The 23,194-nt window shown below is 44.3% G+C and overlaps 1 protein-coding gene across 1 annotated transcript in view; it reads left to right on the forward strand.

Annotated features, from left to right (window-relative positions):
* The first annotated feature begins 5,973 nt into the window (after nucleotides 1-5,973).
* Helb (DNA helicase B) overlaps nucleotides 5,974-23,194 on the forward strand; it is a 28,822-nt gene continuing 11,601 nt past the window's right edge. The window contains exons 1-9 of the mRNA XM_052165246.1: nucleotides 5,974-6,255; nucleotides 7,728-8,120; nucleotides 10,156-10,325; nucleotides 10,739-11,617; nucleotides 13,775-13,946; nucleotides 15,058-15,199; nucleotides 18,809-18,963; nucleotides 22,203-22,293; nucleotides 22,947-23,006. Coding sequence (XP_052021206.1) covers nucleotides 6,075-6,255; nucleotides 7,728-8,120; nucleotides 10,156-10,325; nucleotides 10,739-11,617; nucleotides 13,775-13,946; nucleotides 15,058-15,199; nucleotides 18,809-18,963; nucleotides 22,203-22,293; nucleotides 22,947-23,006 — 2,243 coding nt within the window. The 5' untranslated portion in view covers nucleotides 5,974-6,074. The remainder of the gene's footprint in view (nucleotides 6,256-7,727; nucleotides 8,121-10,155; nucleotides 10,326-10,738; nucleotides 11,618-13,774; nucleotides 13,947-15,057; nucleotides 15,200-18,808; nucleotides 18,964-22,202; nucleotides 22,294-22,946; nucleotides 23,007-23,194) is intronic.

The following is a 23,194-nucleotide window of genomic DNA, read 5'->3' on the forward strand; positions in this document are numbered from 1 at the left end:
GATTAATATTTCAGGGTAATTTCTGCACTCACTATCATAACGCCATACTATCCCACTTTGTAGTGCTGGAACCACCAGGCAAAGGACCCTTGGGGAAGCAACCCATAGTATGATGCTTCTATTCTGAAAAGACTTCTTCCATTGGCCAAATAAGTCAACTGGACATAAGAATGCAGATGAATTACCATTCTCCATGTGCCTAGAAATAGAAGGATGCCAAAGACCTGTGGGCAGTAACATTACAAGACATGAGTACGTGTTTGTTGATTGACTAAAACCTAACATGTTTTTATTTAGAGGTTTATTCTGTGCGCAACTGTCAATCTGTATGGTAATGCTATTGTTGACTCATTTCTTGCCTTAACTCTACCATTCTCCTTGGAGCACAGCTTCACAAGCAGATAGAACACTTTTTCAAACATTTGTCAAGATAAATTAGGTTGAATGCTCTCAGCCTAGCCATGGAGCTGTCGTAATCACGGCTTACCTCTTAATTGCATCCTTACCTTATCACATTAATTAAACAGGTCACTAAACTTTATTTCCTCCTCACTTACCTAATACAATGGTTAAGTTTTACTAATGATACCTTGACAGTGTTACCTGAGTTGATGCCATTCCGATATACTGCAACAGATGTATTTAAAATGTCACCACAAAAGACATTATCTAACATAAAAAAAAATACCTAAATAAGAAATTGTGTGTATTAAATGATTAGAGATTCTAGTTTCTGAAATCAGATGAGTTGGTTTATTTAATAGGCACTTCCTGGGATAGAATTTAAGGGAACCAGACATCAGAGCCTGGTTTATAAGTGATTAAGTGCCGTGTTCAAAGAAAAGAATGGCTATGCCTTTGGAAAAATCATTAATGAGTAGCTACTTAGTGGTCTCATAGCCTTCTGACCAGCGAATTCTGGATCCAGCCTGCTTCCGTTGAGTCTCATCTTCATGGACTGCCCACAGGTGATCTGGGAGCCTCTCCTGTTCTCTCACTATCAGCCCGTGCCTGACACTGACTTCCTGCAAAATCTGAGTCAATTCTTTAAATGAAGTGTTCCATCTTCTAGATTCGGTATTGACAAATATAGCCTGGTTTTATACAGCCTCTGAGTGAAGAAAGCTGATTATATATATATATATATATATATATATATATATATATATATATATATATAGAGAGAGAGAGAGAGAGAGAGAGAGAGAGACAGAGAGACAGAGAGAGACAGAGACAGAGAGAGATAGAGAGAGACAGAGAGACAGAGAGAGACAGAGAGACAGAGAGAGACAGAGAGACAGAAAGACAGACAGAGAGATAGAGACAGAGTCAGAGAGAGAGAGAGAGAGAGCAGCCAGGAAAGCTGTCTTGAGCAGAACATTGGCCATCAGTTTGTTACTGATCATTTGAATTTAAGTCATTTGTTTTGCAGCTCCGAGGCACCCCTTCTTCCAGGAACCCCTCCTCAAGCCCAGGCAGGCCCCTGACAGCCATTCTCATCCAAATCACCATAGCTGTTTTGAAATAATACTTCAGATATGTGAGGCTATACATACAGCACCTATTTCTTTTCCCGTGTGCTCAATAGATTATTTCAAGCATGTGGGTTGTGTTATTCATTATTAATGCCCAACCCTGATGGAAACAAGGCAAAAATATTCTGGGTATCAATATTTCACAGAGAGTTTACATTCATTGTAATTGATCATGGCAGAGATACAACATCACCTGTATCTCTGATCGCTGAAGGGACTGGTAACAGGCTACAGGCATATACACGATTCAGGTTCATGTTTTGTGACTTGTGATATCTTACTGTGTGAAATTATGAATTCTCTAAAGGCTTTCCATGGAATGATGCTTGAATCAGTTGTTACATCAAGAATTGCAAAATTATGTTTTCTGCCTTCAGAACTTCATTCCCAACTGTCCCTTCTACTACCGATTATTACCCTAAGGCGTAGGGTGCCATGGTTACCCAGGTGTCCCTGCCAAGACTGCAATGACTGTGATCAACAAAGGGTAGGGAGATAGACCACTCCCGAGTCAATTTCAGGGAATGGCATCTGCTTTATTTTATGAGAACAGGTACTTACATATCCAAAGCCTGTCAGCTGTGACTGGTTAGCACCTTACCTTGGCTGGGCCAGTGAGTGTTCACGCCACCAGGGTTTCTGTGTGGACGGAGCACAATGAAGGAGATGTGGAGAGCTTGTGTGTGTGCCAGCTACAGGCTCACACTGCTTTCCAATTCAGTGTCCTGACTTCTGGGGTAGGTAGGGTATGCCATGCTTCTCCCATAGAAGCACAGTATGCCAAGTATTTTTCCTATATTTGGGTACTTTCTCCTTCAGCAGGGACATCTCTGAAGAGCAGGTCACAGCCAGACAAGGAGGAGGAGGTCTGTGAATGTGAACTTTTGGGCTCCACTATTGTGTGACAAGACTTTTTTTCCTAGAGAGATGCTACACACAGGTTTTTCCACTCCAGATATGGAGCCCATGACACACCAAAGTACAGATACTACCAAAGTCCAACTTGGTGAACCATTGAGACTTATTTTGATTTTTATGCTACTTACAGGAGTATAGGTGAGAGATGGTTTACAGAAATAGAAATGACTCAAAGACAGCTGGATCACCAAAACCCACCCCGGCACAGGTGACAGCTCACAAATTCTGGGAACCTGGAGCATACTGCACAGCCTGTAGGCAGCTCAAAAGGTTGGCAAGTGCCCCTTGTTAGTTACTCAGTTGGTCTAAACATCTCTTGGGCAGCTTGGCTGGTTTCTGCTTTTTCCCCATGCAGCTGGCCTGATTTCAGAGTCTTCTTTGCAGCCTGGTTTGTCCAAGAGTGACTCTGGGCTACTTGGCTTATTTACTCCTCTGAAGAAAGGGTCTAGCGAATGTGTTCCGTTTCAGGGACTTCCTGTAGCATTTTTGAGTTGTTTACCATCTGTCTCAAGGAGCTTCCCTGCAGGGTGAACCTTATAGGAGGAAGCTACTACAATATATTGATAAGGCTATGGAACTCGACATGAACTCACGCCATCTTTGGCTACCCGCACAAGATGTATCCAGGCAAACCTAGGCACAGAGGAGGAGGTGCTCCCCAAACTCCATCTTGTGCTGAGGCGGTCACAGAATAGAAGTCATAAGCATGTAGGTGATAGATATTTGAGGGGTGAATTTCAGAGAACAAATATGGGGGGACACCAATAAGGAGGCCAGCAGAGAAGTTTAAGATGGATGAGAATATAAATGGCCAGACAGGCAGGAGGGAAACTTGAGAAGGCAAGAGGCAGAGGTCTGGCCTCCAAACGTGGTAAGATACCATAGTTATCCGTGTCAAATATTACTGAGAGTTCAGGTAACACACAGGCTAAAAGGTATCCTCTGCTCCCTCTGCTGAAGCCCGTGTATGGTAACAATAACCATGTGAAGGAAGCGAATGAATAAAAAGAAGCAAAAGGAGGGCACGGCTACTCCTAAAGCAAGGAGATTTGTATTGTAGATATAAGCGGGGAAGCCGACAGATCAGAGTTCAGGCTGAACGTGGCCAGCCGACTAAACCGGATCTCGAGGCTTGTTGGGGGGAGGAGGAAGAGCAAGAGAGGAGCTGTCCACCAAGGCTCAGGCCAAGCAGCCAAAGGAGAGTGCTAAACAAACGGCAGGATTAAACAGGGAAGGGCCGCACAGCCCCGCGGGGCTGGAGAAGTTCAGGGTAAGGGGGCGGGGCATGCTAGCCACACCCTGTAACTGGCAGGGACTAAGGGATGCTGGGAGATCCTGGCAGCCAGGTAGCATTGATATGTTAAATAGGCAACTAAGTAAGCTGATCCTCTCCGGTTGGATACCTAACTGGTAATAATTCAAACTGTGTAGCAGAGCCCTGAAAACATGGGGCTTCTGGTTTTGGCAACAAAGTTTTCCTCCCAGGAATATTAACAATATACCTCAGAGGAAGATTAGTTCAGTTTTTCCTCAAAGATTGCTGATAACCACAGTCCCTCTGCCTCTGTGGGGGGTTGCTTTCTGACCTCCTCAGACACTAGGGAAAATGTTATAGAAATAGTTTTCAGCATTGTTCAGAGAAAGGCAAGGAAATGTCTAAGGGATAGAGAGCTGACTCTCAGAAGAACGCTGCTCTTCCAGAGACCTAAGTCCGTTCCCAGCACCCGCATGGCAACTAAGTACACTGTCTGTTACTCCAGTCGCAGGGGACATTTTTGCACTGGGTACCCACATAGTGTATAAACACACATGCGAGCAAAAGACCCACTCACATTTAAAGAAAAGTGCATTCGGAAAGGAAGAAAGATGCCCGTACGTATTCATTACTAATGGAATTCACTTAAAAGTGTATTTGACTTGCAGATGGTCGATCCTGTGCACGCGGCATTTGGGTATGAACAAATGCCTTTATTAGAAACCAGCATCACAGTTTTGGGGCTTAGTAAAACATTATAGTTTTTAGGATTAACATTAGGGCAATTACATAATAAGCAATAACCATAAAGTAAAATAGTATTTTATTGTGCCCCTTAAAGGGGCACCGTGATTTTTAAATACTAGCCCTACATCTAGAGAAGAGAGTATTCAGCTTTTGCATCATTCTTTTGTTCTTTATTTCCTATCTCAATTCCGAATATTCTCTGGGCTGCAAGCCCCCACCTCTGGCTTTACTGAAAACAGGTGGTGGTGCGCGCCTTTAATCCCAGCACTTGGGAGGCAGAGGCAGGTGGATTTCTGAGTTCGAGGCCAGCCTGGTCTACAGAGTGAGCTCCAGGACAGCCAGGGCTACACAGAGAAACCCTGTCTCGAAAAATGAAAACAAAGAAACCCCAAACAAATAAATAAATATTTAAAAAGAAGAAAAAGAAGGAGGAGAAGGAGGAGGAGGAGAAGGAGGAGGAGGAGGAGGAGGAGGAGGAGGAGGAGGAGGAGGAAAAGGAGAAGAAGGAGAAGGAGAAGGAGAAGGAGAAGGAGAAGAAGAAGAAGAAGAAGAAGAAGAAGAAGAAGAAGAAGAAGAAGAAGAAGAAGAAGAAGATACAGATATAGATGCGGAGGCTGGCAGCCAACCATCGGACTGAGCAGAGGGACTCCAATGGAGGAGTTAGGGGAAGGACTGAAGGAGGTGAAGGGGCCTTAACTGGTATCAATGGGAGTGGAGGCTCTTAGTTCTGTGAAGGCTTGATACCCAGTGTAGAGGAATAATAGGGCCGTGAGGCGAGAGTGGTTAAGTGGGTGTAGGAGCACCCTCATAGAAGCAGGGTAAGGGAGGATGGGATGGGGGTTTGCAAAGGGCAAAAAATAAGAAGTGGAGGAGAGGATGAAAGGGCTTGGGGGGGGAGGACAACTCAGGCCATTCATTAAAAATAAAAACGTTGGAAATGATGAAATAGAAATATTTGGGTGTTGAATGTTGCTATGAGTGGAAATTTTTAATACATGTAGTAATTTAAAAAATTTAAAAAAAATAAAAATAAAAACGTGCCTAACAACTTGAACTACCAATGCAGAGAGTCTATACTGGATAAATGCCCTAAAAGATGTAAATTCAACTTTTCCGCGGCGCTTTTACGTGTAAGGAGGCGCGAGCTGACGCCGCCAAGCTCTCCGGATTAGAGATTCACTATCCTGTTTTGGGTGGCTCCCCAAGATCTTTAGAGGCCTCTGCTGTGTTCTTTTTAGGAGGGTGAGCAGCGGATGCCGCCCTGCTTTCCCGGGGTGCTCTGCGCTCAAGAGACATGACCTTTCACCGCATTTTCCTCTCTGTAGGAAACGCCCAGCACCTCTAAAAAGAGCATTTCTGGTACTGTCAGCAGCTAGTCCACAGTGGCACCACCAGGAGGGCACCCAAGCCTGGGGGGGCGGGGTGTGTGTGTCCCGCCTGTCACTATCCCTCCCCCTTGGGGCGGAGCATCGCTCAGACCACGCCCCCATGCCTCCCGCCCCTTGGGTGTTCCCGGAAGCTGACCCGCTCACCCTGGCCGAGTTGATTGGTTGCAGTTTCCGAGACCGCGCGTGGTTTCATAGAGTTGTTTTGGGCTGAGTTCGCCAAGAAGATAGACGATGGCTATGCAGGGTCTTCTGCGCGAGCTGCTGGGCCCTCTGCACCCACATAAGAGCGACGACGAGGAGGAGGACTGTGCGCAGGAGGAGGAAGAGGAGGATCAGGACTCGGAGTTTGTGGATGCCGAGGAGCTCTGCAGCGGGGGCATCAAGGCGGGCAGCCTCCCTGGGCGCATGCGAGGTGAGCAGCGAGCCTCCTTGGGGCAGGTTGGCAGGGTTCTAAGAAGTTATTTTCGATTCTCCTTGCCCGGCGCCCGGCGTCCATTGCAATTGACAGACAGACCTGTGGTTGTTGACCGTAGTTAAGATGTAGTGTAGTAACAGTGGAAATGGCAGTCACTCAGAGCACATACTATGTTAAGCTTGTTTTTTTCATTTGTCGTCTTATTTAAAGTTAACAGTTGGAGGTAGTTTTACAGTCGAGGGAATAGATCTGTACCCTTATTCCCACCCAGAAACAGAATCTTTTAATTATTACACTACACTGGCTGAATCAGAGATGGAGTTGTTCTAAAGCAACTTTGAGCAAACGAGGCTGCGCGTGGAAGCTACACAAACACACACACATATATACATATACACACATATTTACACATATACATACACACGGCACATACATACATGAACACACTCATACACATTTACACACACATATACTCTTACACATACATCCATACATGCCCACACATTCACACATACATATGTGTACACACACATACATTCATACACATACACCCACACATTGTATTTTCATGATCTAGTACAGTAATAGTTGCTGACCATGTGTGGCAACTGACTATTGGCAACTCAAACACAGCTATGGCTGTGTTCGAATTTAAATACAAAGGATTACATGTTGACTGAAGTGTAATTGGCTATCCTGGCCCAGCATTTGGTACTGGGACAGGCCAGGGAGAGAAAATGGCAAAGTTGCTGTCTCAGTGGAAATACTACTTACTGGTGAATTAAGCAGCCATTTTTTTTTAAGGATTTATTTATTTTATGTACAAGAGTACACCTGCATACCAGAAGAGGGCAGTAAATTACGTTATAGATGGTTGTGAGCCACCATGTGGTTGCTAGGAATTGACTCAGTCTCTGGAAGAGCAGCCAGTGCTCTTAACTGCTGAGCCATCTTTGTAGCACATAGACACCCTTTCTTTAACCAGAACTTTCTTTAACCACAACTTAGTACTTAGTACCCGATAGCACTTGGAGAAGTGATATTCGTGAGATTTAGGTGCGGCTTTGCTAAAGAAGTCAGCTGGGCGGGCCTCTGCAGTAACTGTAGGAACCAGCCAGGAGAAGCAAGTAAGTACCTTGCTTTATGCAAAGGGAAGCACCGTGGTAAATTTTTTCAGGCCTACATAATGGCTGACATTGGCTGAGGTGGTGGTGGTAGGTAGACTGGGTTTAGAAGAACAGATTCATGCCTTGCATTGTGCTTATGTCCAGAATACAGAGACGGAGCAGCAGCAGCGTCCTGTTGTAGACAGAGTCAGTCAGAGAAATGGGCAGGCAGAGTGCAGTGTTACAGGTAGCGGGTAGATGTCTGTGTGGGTGCCTCCTCTGCCTGTGTGTGAGGGGATCAGAGAGAGGTAAACATTGAGGGAAACCTTTGCAAATTCCCCGTTATCCCCCCCTCTCATTTAGTGTCTATTCCCGATGAAAATACCAAAGAGAAATGTACCGTGTATGGACGCTTCCCACTCAAAGGTCCGTGGTGGCGCGTGAGGGTCCAGGTGGTGAGACCTGCGCGATCCAGGAGCTATCAAGTTCAAGGCTTCCCGTCCTACTTTCTACAAGCCGATATGTCGCCACCAGGTCAAAAACAGATCTGTTCGCTTTTTCTGAAAGAATGTGGCTTAGCCACTGAGCGCATACAGGAATTTTTAAAATGGGTCGATGGCGTGTCTGGCTTTGAAAACCTAAACTTCGGAAATCTTCAGGAAACGTTAAGAAGTTTCTACAGAGAATTCGAAAAGAAAGAGAAAAGGCCGTCTACACAGAATGGGCAGAATGCCGAGCTGAAACTAGAAAAGTCATGTAAGTAGGATTTTTATTGTCATCAGACATTGAGGGACCGGAATGCTTCTGCTGTTAATTTTAATTTTACCATACCTCTCACTGGATACATTAAGTATCTCCTATCAGGAATTCTGGAATGTTCTGTGCTATAAAACTTCCTGAGCATGGGCATGGTCCTACAGGTGACACTTTCTGACCTGTGTGTGTGAACTCTGTCTCATCTGCAAAATTATTAAAATCTTTTACAGCGTTATCGTCAGCCTTTGTGTTTAAGGTGCTTATGAAAAATAAATGGGTTGTATATTTAGGCTTGGGTTTCGTCCCCATACCTTCTTATAGGTAAATATTCTAGATTATGAAAAAAAAAAGACCCAAATATTTCTCATAAGTGTTTTAGATCTGTTGCAAGATATTTCCTATCCACTCACACTGAGTCAGTGAGAGGCCAGTGATTAGAGGGGAGAGAGGAGGAGGAGCTAAGAGAAGTGAGGAGCGGGGTGGGGGCTCCGTGGAGCACCCAAGTGGAGCACAGAGGGAGACACGGCTATCCAGATGGCTTCATATGTATTTCTGGTGTTTGGGAGAAGTTATAAATATTGGGATAAGATTTTATCATTGTGGATTGGTATTATATAATTGGGAATTTTATATACATAAAGATATTTGGTTAACTATTCAAGTTTAAGACTCATGCTTTAGCCAGGCGGTGGTGGCGCACGCCTGTAATCCCAGCACTCTGGGAGGCAGAGACAGGCAGATTTCTGAGTTCGAGGCCTGCCTGGTCTACAGAGTGAGTTCCAGGACAGCCAGGGCTACACAGAGAAACCAAATCCAAAAAGACCAAAAAAAAAAAAAAAGAGTCATGCTTTAACAGAGGGACTTGGTGCAGAGGCTTGGTGGGGCGGTACTTTTTTAATTATTACCCACTACACAGATCGAGGACGCAAAGTCTCTCACAGCCTGCAGTCTATATGTGCCCAGGGATAGCTATGAATGTGGTTCATGGGAGCCGGGCGGTTGTGGCGCACACCTTTAATCCCAGCACTTGGGAGGCAGAGGCAGGTGGATTTCTGAGTTCGAGGCCAGCCTGATCTACAGAGTGAGTTCTAGGACAGCCAGGGCAATACAGAGAAACCCTGTCTCGGAAAACAAACAAACAAACAAAGCAATTGAAATATTTCTAAAATTCCAAAGCTTTCCTTTTTCTTTTGTCTTCTTAAAAACAGGAATGGGATTCTGTTTTAGTGACTCAGAGTACTCTCCACAAGCTCAAATGTCTAGAAACAGAATCACAGTTTCAAGGTGGAACTTGGAACTGTCACATAAAAGGTTTATGTCTTAAAACCAAACAACTGAGTCACAAAGAAATAAATATCAGTATATCTCATGTCTTTTTGTTTGTTTGTTTTTGTTTGTTTTCAAGACAGGGTATATCCCTGGCTGTCCTGGAACTCACTCTGTAGACCAGGCTGGCTTAGAACTCAGAAATCTGCCTGCCTCTGTCTCCCAAGTGCTGGGATTAAGGGCATGCGCCACCACTGCCCGGCTATTTCAATTCCTAATGACTTAAAATAGCTTCAAACTGTGGTTTTTCAATCTGAACGTCCATATACAGAAATAATTTTTTTTCTTCATAAAAGCAGATGAATTTTGCATCACACCAAATGACTTTAAGGTCAAAAGAGTTATAGTTAGAGTTGGGGGAAATCATTGTAAAGGCTAATGTGTAAGTGATTGGTTTTCTGCTTGGCTTTAAGTTTACCCTTACAGGATGCATTCAAGGTTCATTTTTATGATTATATTGCAAACAAACCGAAAGACTAAAGCACTGAGTGTGTAACAATAGAAAATGTGCTGTTTATAACAAAGGAGGAAGCGATCTTGGTAGAAATTACTTTATTAACTTTCTTGGTGCTTCAGGTAAGTTGAGTAATCCTTCTGATTTATGTGTCTTCAGAGGACTGTGCTAAGAGAGAACCCCCGCCCCCATCCCCAGTCAATCTGTCTGGGCTTACTTGTGCCGTTTCACTTGCTCTTTCCTGATCTCCTGCAGTCCCGTTTATAAGCGCAATGACAGCTTTGCAGTTCCCCAAAGTCATGGAATTCCTTCCAAGGCTTCTTCCTCGACACTTCAAAAGGCTGCTCAGCTCGTGTTCTGAATGGGTGCTGGGACGCATAGAAGAGATTCTGGAGACACAGCCGTGGAAGCTTGGCTTCAGGAAGGTAAGTGAGCCCTGGTTTCACATGTCGGAATCATGTATAAGGCAGAGTTCTTCAAATCTCGCAATGTTTGAATTTCTTTCCATGGAGCATAATATATATGGATTTAGTGTTGGGATTTCTTCTCTCGCGTGTTACAGATAGACAGAAATGTCTTAGGAGTGTAGTTCTGACTATAAGGCAGTTAAAAAAAAAGACAACTATGGCAAAACCAATCAAAAACAAACAAACAAAAACCCCCAAATCATCAGTGATGTGCTAGCTATATAACCTTTCTTTTCCCCCCAAATTTTGTGGAAATATATATCTTAGTACTTGAAAATGTGTCGGATGGCACAGTTTCAACTAGAGCTATAAAAACCCATCAAAATGTATTATCCTTCGGATGAGGTATCTTGAGGTCTCTTTCCTTACAGATAACCTACGCAGAGCTAAACCTGCTTCGCTGTGAGGCCAGTTGGAAGGCATTCAGTCAGTGCCCCTCGCTGCTCACGCTGATGACTGCCCTGCAGAAGAATGCATTGGCCATCTATTCTAAGCTGAGGGAGACATGCAGAGAAGACGGGCACACGTATGTTGAAGTCAAAGACTTGACCTTGGGCTTGTCAGAGCATATGTCCTTCCAAGAAGCATGTGAGTCTCTGGCGTTTCTGAGGGACATTGAAGTGGTCACCTATGAGAAGGACTGTGTCTTTCTTCACGAACTGTACGAGGCCGAGCAAGACATCGCTTCCTCCATTTGCGAGCTGATGAACAGACCCCCGTGGCATTTAAAAGTGGACGTGAAGAACGTCCTGGCGTCAATTAGTGGCGCAAAGCACAACGGTCCAGGAAGTGCTAGGGCAGTGGAAGGGAGTAAGGCAGACGAGGCGGGGCCAGAGCAGGGTGACAATGTTTTAGACGCACAAAACGGCGGTGACCATGCTAGAAGCAATGGCGAACACCTCGAGAATGCAGAAACAAACGACGTCCCCCTGGACCGAGATCAGGTGGTCGCCCTGGAAACGATCTGCAACAACGCGGTGACTGTCCTCAGTGGGAAAGGCGGCTGCGGGAAGACCACGATTGTTAGCCATCTTTTTAAGCACGTGGAGCAGCTGGAAGAAAGGGAAGTGCAGCTAGCCTGTGAAGATTTTGAACAAGACCAGGAGGCCTCAGAAGAATGGCTCACCTTTCCTAAGCAGAATCCAGCCGGGGTGGACAAGGCGATAGAAGTTTTGCTCACCGCACCTACCGGGAAGGCAGCAGGCTTACTGAGGCAGAAGACCCATCTTCCAGCTTACACGCTGTGTCAGGTAAAAACCGTGACAGTTTTGTCTGCAGATAAAACATTTTCCTAAGGACATCTTTGCTCCTTATTCAGAAGTAATCAACTTGTCAAGTTTTTCGTTATTTTTATACAGGAGATAAAACTCGGGGTCTTTTTTATACCAGGCAAGTACTTTACTACTGTTTTACACTCCCAGACTCCAGAGTTCGTAAGTCCTCTCCAGAGGCTTTTACACTCCACTGTCCAGCTGCCTCATTCTCTACCCCTCCCACAGCCCCTCCCTGCTATGTCAGACCTTCCCAGGAGCCCCTGCCTGGCTCCTCTGGGCTTCTACAGCTGATCAAAGGGTCCCCTCCGCTGCTCTGACTGCTATTCCCAGTCCCAACGCTGGGGATTCATAGCACCTATTTAAGCTGTGATATAGTCCAGCAACTTACCTCAGCTCCTGATCCGATGAGCACAGGACATCTAAACACCATGTTGGATACATCCAGCAAGGTGGATTCCTCCTCCTGGTTATTTCTGCTACGCTGCTTCCGGCTGCTGCCTCCCAGACGCGGACTGCCTCAGTGCTCCTGCGGCTGTCGCTGGCGTTCCTGGTTGCTCCGCAGTTTCCTTTGGATCGGTTCAGCTAGGATAGAGAGGGAAACCTGCTAGGAAGGAGATGCCTGGCGGCCTCAAGCTGTGGAAGGCACACGAGTCATGCTTTCTGGCTCCTCTACCCTTGCTGTTCACACTCAGGAAGAAATCGGTTTTGTCAAGTTTTACCACACTGTCTCCTGAGCGCTATGATACAGTCTTGCCTGATTTCATCCAGCCCTGCTGGGATGGGGACTTAACCTTTCTGCAAGGTACCCGGGCTGCATAAGCTTCCCGCCTGTTTGGCGCTCTGTGGCTGTTTCTGTCATCACATCAGCCATTGTGGGACCTCCGTACTCCTCTAAGGGTTTACTACCTTTCCTGGGACTTATCTCTCATGGCTTATTCTATAGTAGCTAGTCATTTAGATCAATCCTACTCAGGATAGCCTCTCTGTCAGCATCCCAGTTTGCAGCGAGAGTGTGGACACGGGCTCGACAGCATGCCTTGTTGGGACATTCTTGTCATGGGCAAATGCCAGGGGGACCATAGGATGTGCCTAATGGTGTAGTTTAGCTCCTTGCACCGTACGTATCTTGTGAGGACTGGTCACAGAGAATGTCCCTGTCGCCCGGAGCCCCGGAGGTAGAAGAAGACATCTCTCTAGGGTAGGATGCAAAGCTGCAGGGACCTGAACTTGTTCTCAGTTCATCTTCTCCATCCCTTGCATCTGGCCAACAGGCACATATCACAAGTTTGAAGTGATTCAATATGGCTACAAAAACGAGTGCTTCACGGGTGATAATGGTGTAAGGACTCGAGGGACAGAATCTTGAGCCATTCTGTTCTGTGTGTTCTGAAGACCTCTAACGCTCTGCTCCAGGAGGCTCCAGTGAGAAGACAGGCATTTTAGTCAGGGGAAGGGTTTCCAGAGGCACTGCGGAGAGTGTTCGTAGCGTGTTGAGGGTTCGGGTGACTTGCTGATCGGAAAGAAGCCTGTGTATTGTAGAATACTGGAAGTAAACTTAAGGCAGGGAATTTGAGCTTTAACAGAAGTAGTCTGACATTATCTCATTGAGTCATCCATTTTAAAAATAACCATAAACACTGCTGTTAGCCAGATTGCTTTTCTTAGTGGTTGTGGTTTTACAAGGTGATGGTCAGAAGTTTGGAATACTTGAAGGAAAACTTAGTAAAGAAAGAGAGGATTGGAGAGCTCAGAAAGTCAAGAGATTTATTGGAAAAGAAAAGAAATAGATCATTTTTTCTGGTTCGCAGCAATGGGAGAAGTCTTCAGGTTTTTTTTTTTTTTTTTGCCAGGGAAACTTTGAAGCTTATTATTAAGTTAAACTCAAGGCTCTCTGGGAAACATTTTTTTTTTTTTTTAACTGTTTGAACTTTTTACAATTTGAAAATTTTAAAATTCATCTTTTTTTTTTTTTTTGGTGCATTCATCCCTATAAATGGAATGTTCTGTTCTATGTTTGCTTTTTATTTCCATTTTTTATGCCCACCCACCCATCAGGTAAGCCTTATTTTTAAAACCATATGCTTGTCATTTCTAACCCGATTCTTTTTTTTTTTTTTCACACTTTGCTTATAGGTTAATTATAGCTTCTATATGTGGAAGAAAAATGAGGTAGAAAAACCGTGGAAATTCTCTACAGTTCGAGTTCTGGTTGTGGATGAAGGGAGTTTGGTGTCTGTAGGGATCTTCAAGTCAGTTTTAAAGTTACTGTGCGAACACTCCAAACTGTCTAAGCTTGTCATTCTTGGTAAGTTGAACCGCCGAGGGTCTGCACATTCGGTTATGCTCCGCGGGTGCTGCTGTGGCTGGCACTCCAGGCTTTGGTTTGTTGGAAGCTTTTCTCATAGTCCACTGCAAAGCGACTAGTTAAAGCTGCGTGCTGTCTTCACCAGCCTGGGCAGGTCATCTGGCCAGCGTATCGGCAAGCAAGAGTAAAGGAGACGGGTATGCTAACTTATTGCCTGAGTAATAGCTATTGAAATAGTAAAAATGTCGGAGTCAGAATAAATCAGGGTGTAGATCATTTGGAAATAATAAAAATGTCTGAATTATAGACCACTTTACAGTAATTTTATGATTCTAAGCTAATAATTCAAATTAGGCCTCGCCAGCCGCTTAATCTGGTGAGATTTAGTTAGATTCTGTGGAGTTTTAGTGAGCCGTCAATTCTGTGATTTAATTGTAATGGGATTGTATATAAATACCATTTATTTTTAGGCATTTGGGGATATTTGATGAGTAGCTAATTCCGTTAATGACTTAAGCGCTCACCCAGTTGTCACCCAGTAGATATTTTTCTTTTCTCTGGAGTTTGCGTTTTATGTCACACGAAGATTTTCAGTAGCCTAAAGAGCTGCCATCGGGTGACTAGAACTTGTCTGTTTTCACAGCGATTGAGTTTACTTATTTTCTGTTTAGGAGGCTTGTTTTCTGTAGGTGAGATCCTGGCTCCCCTACATTCTGTAACACAATTACGAAAGGAGATCAGTTACAAATTTCTCACCTTGTTATGTCTACACACACACACACACACACACACACACGCACGGGTTTTTACAACATATGCAACTTAATCTGATTTACAAAACGTCTAATATTTTTGAGTGTAGCATTTGTATTGAGAATTTCATACTTTGTAGGTCGATCATAGTCACCCCCTGACCCCCCAATTCCTTCTCCTAATTTCTCCTAGGATAGTTAACACTCTTAAATAATTTTAGATAAAGACTTCAAGGGGTTTTTCTAAGTTACAAAAGGTCTACAATTACACTGTATGTCAATTAGCAGAATAAAAATAATGTATGCATTTTAGAATCCTGGTTAAGTAAAATCTTTTTTTTATGCCCCCATCCCTTTAGGTGATATTAGACAGTTGCCCAGTATTGAACCGGGTAACATGCTGCAGGATGTTTTTGAGACTCTTAAGTCGAGACAGTGTGCCATCGAACTAAAGACGAACCACAGGACAGAGTCTCAGCTGATTGTGGACAATGCTGGAAGGTATCACATACTGATGCTCTTGTATTTTTATCTCTGTTGTATTAGGAATAAAGGATGATTTAGTACGATGCATTTACTATATCTTTTAGCAATACCCCAGTTCCTGGTACCAACATCTGTCTTAGTTAGGATTTCCATTGCTGTGAACAGACACCATGACCAAGGCAATTCTTTTTTTTTTTTTTTTTTTTTTTTTTTTTTTGGTCTTTTGGATTTGTTTTTTTTCCGAGACAGGGTTTCTCTGTATAGCCTTGGCTGTCTTGGAACTCACTCTGTAGACCAGGCTGGCCTCAAACTCAGAAATCCACCTGCCTCTGCCTCCCAGAGTGCTGGGATTACAGGCATGTGCCACCACCAAGGTAATTCTTATAAGGGCAACATTTAACTAGGGCTGGCTTACAGGTTCAGAGGTTCAGTCCATTATCATCAAGATGGGAACATGGCAGTGTCCAGGCAGGTATGGTGCAGGAGCTGCTGAGAGTTCTACATCTTCATTTGGAGGCTGCTGGCAGAATACTCACTCCTCTCCAAGCAGCTAGGGCTAGGGTATTAAAGCCCTTACTCACAGTGACACACCCACTCCAACAAGGCCACACCCACTCCAACAAGGCCACACCTCCTAACAGTGCTACTCCTTGGCACTAGCATATTCAAACCATCATAGGCCCTTTCCTGTCCTTTTAGTATGTGCCTATTGCCACAATTAGAAAACTGAGGTTAGTAGCTTTCATTACTGGCCCAGCATAAACTATAGTTTAATATGTAAGAATGGATATGTTTCTTGTCTTTAAGAATATGTACATCTGGTTCTCTTGGTTGTCTGTATCTGTGGGTTCCCTAAATATGCACACAACTAACTAGAAATTACTATATTGCAAGTGCATTGAGCATGTACAGATTCTGTCCTTTGTAATCTCCCAAATGACACCCGCACTGACCGGTTACGCGACTTTTACATTGCATTAGGTGTTATCGATAATCTAGAGATGATTTAAGGTAAACAAGAAGGTTTACGTAGGTTATATGAAAACTCTAGTGCTATTTTATATAAGGGCCAGAGCATCCACTCAGAATCGGGAGATTCCGAGACCACCCCTGCAGGTAATGCGCAGGGATAGCTGTCCGGGAATTAAAAGTGTGTTAAGCTTAGAGTCTGGACTCTGCCCAAGGTAACAGAGACTTAGAAATCAGTCTTTTTCTCAGAAGGGAATTGGAAATGACTGATAAATTTCTGTGGAAGGAAAGCCCAAGTGTGTGTGTCTATTGGGGGTGAGGGGGGGACAAATGTGGGATTTGACTCTGAGATGAGTCCTGGTCCCACCCCCACCCCCACCCCCAGGCATCTGCTCCTCGGTGGAAAACAGCTAGCTCTCTTCCCCAGTGTTTATATGAGCCTTTGGGCTTCCTCTGTATTCAGTGTGCTAGAGAAACAGGACCATGACTGTTCTGACTTCAGAAGCTATGAAGGTCTGCAGGTATGATGGGACCATGGATGTGTCCACTGGGTCACATTTTGCCTCTTTTGTCTCTTTTGTGACTTCTTGTTATTTGCTATTTGTACATATGCTCAGTTGAATGTCACCAGAACCTTGAACATAGCAAACTATACTTTAGTATGTCCCTGTCGACCCTGGATTAAGATGGTGGAAATGGTAGGGGTGGGGTAGTTGTTCAGGAGGACTCTTGTCAGAACCTTAAGAATATTGGAGTTGGGTGAATGATATTGTCTTCCTGAAGTTTGTCTGTTGCTACCTCAGTTTTGGTTTTTTTGGGGGGGGGCGGTTTGGGTTTGTTTTTTTTTGAGACAGGGTTTCTCTGTGTAGCCCTGGCTGTCCTGGAGCTCACTCTGTAGACCAGACTGGCCTCGAACTCAGAAATCTGCCTACCTCTACCTCCCAGAGTGCTGGGATCACAGGCATGCGCCACCACTCCGGCAGTTTTGTTTTGTTTTGTTTTGTTTTTTAAAGATTTATTTAGGCTGGTGAGATGGCTCAGCAGGTAAGAGCACTGACTGCTCTCCCAAAGGTCCTGAGTTCAAACCCCAGCAACCACATGGTGGCTCACAACCCATCTGTACAGCTAATAAATCTTTAAAAAAAAGATTTATTTATTTTATGTATATGAGTACACTACAGCTGTCAGTCATGCCAGAAGAGGGCATCAGATCCCATTACAGATGGTTGTGGGCCACCATGTGGTTGCTGGGGATTGAACTCAGGACCTCTGCAAGAGCAGTCAGTGGTCCTTTTGATAGATCCCTTTCAAGTCTGTCAACCCCAGAAGAAACGAAAGCTTATTCAATCAGAATTGGACTTTATCTAAAACTCAGGCACTTTCCTTAGCCACCTGTTCAGTAGCCTTTTATTTAAGCAGTGTCTCTGGTCATTCGTTTCATCACTGTCCTCCAATATGACCGACTGAAGGATCTTTGTGACACACCAGAGGAAGTGTCATGGGAACATGGCAGCATCCAGGCAGGCATGGTGCAGGAACTGCTGAGAGTTCTACATCTTCATTTGGAGGCTGGGCAGAATACTCCTCTCTAGGGAGGCTAGGGTATTAAAGCCCATATTCACGGTGACACACCCACTCCAACAAGGCCACACCCACTCCAGCAGGGCCACACCTCCTAACAGTGCTGCTCCTTGGCCCTAGCATATTCAAACTATCTCAGACCCTCCTGGGTGACACGCCAAACGGGAAGTCCATGTTGACTGCTTCCAAATTAAGCCTGAGTCATTACCAGCAAGAACAGCCAATTCCTTCCAGGTGGGAGGTGGCTGGAGGTGCCACCGAAGGCCACTCCCACCTGACACCTCGGTTAAGTCTGTTCTTAGACTCAGTCACAAGAGGCTCAGTTATCGTGATGCACTTGAGGCGTGCTGTGTCTTCTCATACCGTTGGCTGGAAAAGACTCAACAGAAAGCAAGATGGAGAGGCGAGCAGATGTGGGTGCCAGGCTCAGCTGGGAAAATGGGAATGCACACATGCAGAACAGCAGAACAAAGGAACAGCACGTGTTATAACATGCATGAAGGATCCACTCAGTGCACCGTAACTTACATGGAAAGAGTTGGAGCTACCGATCCCAGGCCCCTGCGTTCTGTATTCGTGGCCTTGGGATACCCAGTAAACTTGGTCACACCTCCTATTGCTCCTCTGTAGTGAGGAAAAGCCCAGCTTCTTTGCTATCTAGTGGACTGACTCTCAGCACGGTACACAACACGTTGTATGATCCTTTCTTGTCCTTTCTGTTGGTTTGCGTGGGAGAAGTGATCGCTAAATATGATACTGAAATCTTGTAGTAGTTCTAGTCTATTATAAACTGGATTGGCTGGCATATATACCTGCAAAGCCCTTTCCTCCATCAGCCACAAATAGGTGTGAATTCAGTATATATCGCGGGCCAGCTAGCCTAGCCTATCTGTAAATTTTCAGGTGAATAAGAGACCCTGCTCAAAATATAAGGCTCCTGTGAAACAGCTGAAGTTTACTTCTAGTCTCCACAACCACCTGTGTGTACATGCACACATGTATGCACACACACACAAACACCCACCCCAACCATTTACACATGTCACACATATATATGTTTTTTTTCTCTTGAAGAATCTCCAGACGTCAGTTTCCAGAATTTGATGCAGAGCTAAACATCTCTGATAACCCTACGTTACCCCTCTCCATTCAAGATAAGACATTTATTTTTGTGAGGCTCCCTGAAGAGGACGGTAATTCTCAGTCGTCTAAAGGTGACCACCGATCTAGTAAGTGTTTAGGTTGGCTTGGGTGGAAGTATTTCAGTTTCGTAATATTGTTATCAAACGACTAGCCACGGATTGTTCAAGGCTGAAGGTAGTTCTTGCTACTGAAAACTGAAGTACTGGAAATAAGAATTAAGAATTCTCAAAAGCAGATGACTATAGAGCAGTGGTTCTCAACCTTCCTAACACTGCGGCCCTTTAGTACAGTTCCTTATGTCCTGATGTCTCTGTGATAAAATTATTTTCATTGCTACTTCATAGTTGTAATTGTAATCTTGCTACTGTTATGAGTCATAATGTCTATGTTTTCTGTGGTCTTAGAAGATCCCTATGAAAGGGTTGTTTGACCCCCAAAGAGATTGTGACCCACAGGTTGAGTATTGCTGTTCTAGTAGTTTCTGAGGAAGTTCTTGACACAGTGTAAGGACTCTCATTAAATACTTGAAGAGTCAGTAAGTGGCCGGAGATGATTTTGTTTACAGAGCCCTGGCAATCCCAGTCTCTTCAGGAGAAAGTTAAGCTTTATTTAATGAAAATTTCCCGTTATTTTCTTTGAGTACATTTGTTAGCACTGCCTGTAATTTGGGGTATTACAATGTTAGCTTGTCAGGGTTGGGAAGGAGCATGGGATAGGTCTCTTAAGCATGAGACTCAAGTCATTTCACCACGTGTGAAGTAAGAGTCAGGATTTCAGTGTCTATGGAGCTAGGGGGGCATCCATGTTATGAGCCATTATTTAAGTGCTAATAAATATTATTAAACTGGTTATGAAAAATAATTATATTTGAATGTAGTTGTCTTTAATTAGAGTTTAATGCTGTGAATAAACACCATGACCAAGGCAACTCTTATAAGGGCAACATTTAATTAGGGCTGGCTTATAGGTTCAGAGGCTCAGTCCATTATCATCAAGGTGGGAACATGGCAGCATCCAGGCAGGCATGGTGCAGGAGGAGCTGAGAGTTCTACATCTTTCTCTGAAGGCTGCTAGGAGAAGACTGGCTCCCAGGCAGCTAGGATGAGGGTCTTAAATCCCACACCCACAGTGACATACCTACTCCAACAAGGCCACACCTACTCCAACAGGGCCACACCCTGTAATAGTGCCACTCCCAGGGCCAAGCATATACAAACCATCACAGTTGTCTTGGTTGACACAGCCTAGAGGCTCTGAGAAGGGAATTTTCCATTGAGGGATTGCCCAGATCAATTGGCTGGTGGGCATGCTTGTCTTGATCCCTCATTGATGTGGGAAGGCCCAGCCCACTGCAGCCACAGTGGGTGGCACAATCCCTACGTAGGTGTTCTTGGGCTGTATAGGAAAACTAGCTAAGCTAGAGCCAACTGAACCAGCGGGTGGGATTGCTTCATGGTGCCAGCCTCAAGATCCTTCTTGGATTCCTTTTCTGATTTCCTTCAGTGATGGAACGTGCCCTATAAGCCAGATACATTCATTCCTTCTTCCTCTACGTTGCTTCTGGTGTTTTATTACAGCAGTAGAGAAGGAAGCAGAACAGTAGTGAGGTTCTCTTGGTCTTGATTTAGATTTTAAAAACTGACTTAGCAAACTTTAAGAGTCGCTTAAGAGTTTAGTAATGATTAGTAATGATTCTTCTGAGGCGCTATTGCAGTTACCACAGTTCCTTACCATGCATGGGAAACCAAGCTGGCATGAAGCTTCCAAACCATCCAAGTCTGTCTCCCACTGTGTGCATGTCTGATTTCACCATTCGTTTTGGTTTTATATAAATTGGATCACAAGATGCAGATCATGTGAGCTGGTTGTAGTTAAACACGGTAGGTAGCTCAGGTTTATTCTCAAAACAGCTTAGTCAGCATAGTTCCATTACAGATGAGAAGCAGATACAGACTCTGGGTACCTTGCTTTCTTTGTGACTCTGCAGAGTATCTCTCAAGCGTTGTTTATCTTGGGACCTGTTCTGTATATTAAAGAGAATGCACTTTTTGTTTGAGTGAGCCAAGGTCTTCTCAAGCTGATTTTGAACCCCCTAATTCTTCTGTCTCCACCTCCCTAGTCGATGGGATAGCCCATGTTATCATGACCAGCTCATGGAAGTGTACTTTCAGAAGAAAAAGGTTTTCTAACTTTTCTAACACTAACACACTGTTTCAGAGTGTTAGTGACGCTGATTGTTTTAATTAAATGAGTTTCTTCCTTAAGAATATTAGATAAATAGTCCTTAGAGAGGCAAATAGCACTTTTTCATTAATAAAGTTGTATCCATTGTTACAAAGTGCGGAGACCCAAGGCAGGGTCTACAACTGGGTTAGAATTTCAGAGATGCTAAAACGTTTATTTTAGAATAAATAAAATGCCCAGTACATGTGGACCTGTGAGACAGACAGGAAGACAAGGTGCAGAATGGGAGCGCTTTGAAAGTTTCTGTTCTGGTTGACTGGATTCAGAGATCTGAGGTCAGCTGTTTTCTGGGGAGTATCTTTATTGAAGAAATGAAGTGCCCTGTGAGCAGCTGACTTTGTCTTTCTAGAACAGAGCGCCATAGAACTCATGATTCACCAGCTACTGGACAGTACACAAAACCCTGTATCGTGATAGGTGTTCCTATCCCCCTTCTCCTTGTTTCTTGAGACAGGACCTCATATTGCCTTGGCTGCCATTGAATTTGCTATGTAGCTGAGGCTGGCCTTGAACTCCTTATCCCCCAGCCTCTCTCATATAGACCAGGCTAGAACCTATCTATAAATCAATGACTATTAAAAAAAAAAAAACAAAAAAAACCAACCAAACCTGGGGTAGTGAGCTGGACAAAATGGCATATGCCTGTCAGGACAGTATCGCGTTAGAGGCTGAATTGTGGGAGCGCGGGGCAGGGGAGGAAAGAGAAAGCTGAGGTGAAGAAGGCAGTGTGTGGTTAGGCCACTGGGCACTTTTGAGCCAGTGTAGCAGTATCTCAGTATTGCAAGCTGGTGTGCACTGGCTCCGCGTATGGTGATACTTCATGAGTATGTGCTGATGAATTTCCAGCTCTAACAGACTGTGACCAGTACCTCAGGGGCTAAAACCTGTCTCCATTGTCTTGCCACTGTATGGCCCATGTCAAGGATGATGTAGGTGTTCCCATGGTGACCTCGAATTGCCCGTGGTGAGATGTTTTACCTGCACTGCTTAGTAGGAATTGCTAGCTAATTTTTTCACAGAAATAGCATTACAATTTGGCAGTTTTCCCATGTTAACCTTTTTCTCTTTGCTGCATTTGCAGATTTATATTCTGCAGTTAAAACTTTGCTTCAAGGAAAGGACTTCTGCAGTTTGGAAAGTGCAAAAACATCGCAATTTATTGCATTTCGAAGGTAAAACGTTTATAATATGTTAATGTACTTTATCCAACTTTTAAAGTTCTTAAGTTATTAATGAATATTGTATTTAGGGGAGATACATATAATCTCTCATTCTTCAGAATATCTCTTCATTAGACACATCAGAAGGCATTCTGATCAGGGCTGCTTCCTGTCAAACATGCTTATATTCTCACTGCAAGTGGGAGTAAAAAAAAAATTGTATCTGAAGGGTAAAAATTATAAAATACCTTTTCTCCAGCTGGGCAGTGGTGGCGCACGCCTTTACTCTTAGCACTTGGGAGGCAGAGGCAGAGGCAGATGGATCTCTGAGTTCAAGGCCAGCCTGGTCTGCAAAGCAAGTTCCAGAACAGCCAGAGCTATGCAGAGAAACCCTGAGTTGATAAAACAGACAAACCAAAAGAAATAAGCAGCAATACCAGAAGGTACTTTTTCCTAGAGAAAGTCCTAGAAACTTCTTATGGGATCTACTCTGTCAGCAGGGGCGTGAGTGCTGGCATGCTTGCCCAGCAAGCACAGAGCCTTTAGTTCAATTCCCAGTATCACAAGAAAAAAAAATCCAGTAGCCCAGTCATATGGTTGTCTGTAAACATAAGCTAGTGCGTAATGTGCGCCACTGAAGTGACTCTGATTTTCCTGTGTTTCAGGCAAGACTGTGACCTCATTAATGACTGCTGCTGCAAACACTACACAAACCACCTCATCAAGTGAGCATCTTCCCGAGTGACACTGTAGGGGACGGTCGTGCTTTGGTCGGTCGTCCTTTTGTTTATATGGATATTTGTCACATAGGGCCACACATATATTCCAAAGCCATACACTTTCCCCCAGTTTGTGGAGCGTAATGGTCTCTTCAATTAAATGGATTACATATCATTAGGAATTGACTCCGACC

The sequence above is a fragment of the Apodemus sylvaticus genome, chromosome 20, assembly GCF_947179515.1.
Source record: "Apodemus sylvaticus chromosome 20, mApoSyl1.1, whole genome shotgun sequence".
Taxonomy (NCBI): domain Eukaryota; kingdom Metazoa; phylum Chordata; class Mammalia; order Rodentia; family Muridae; genus Apodemus; species Apodemus sylvaticus.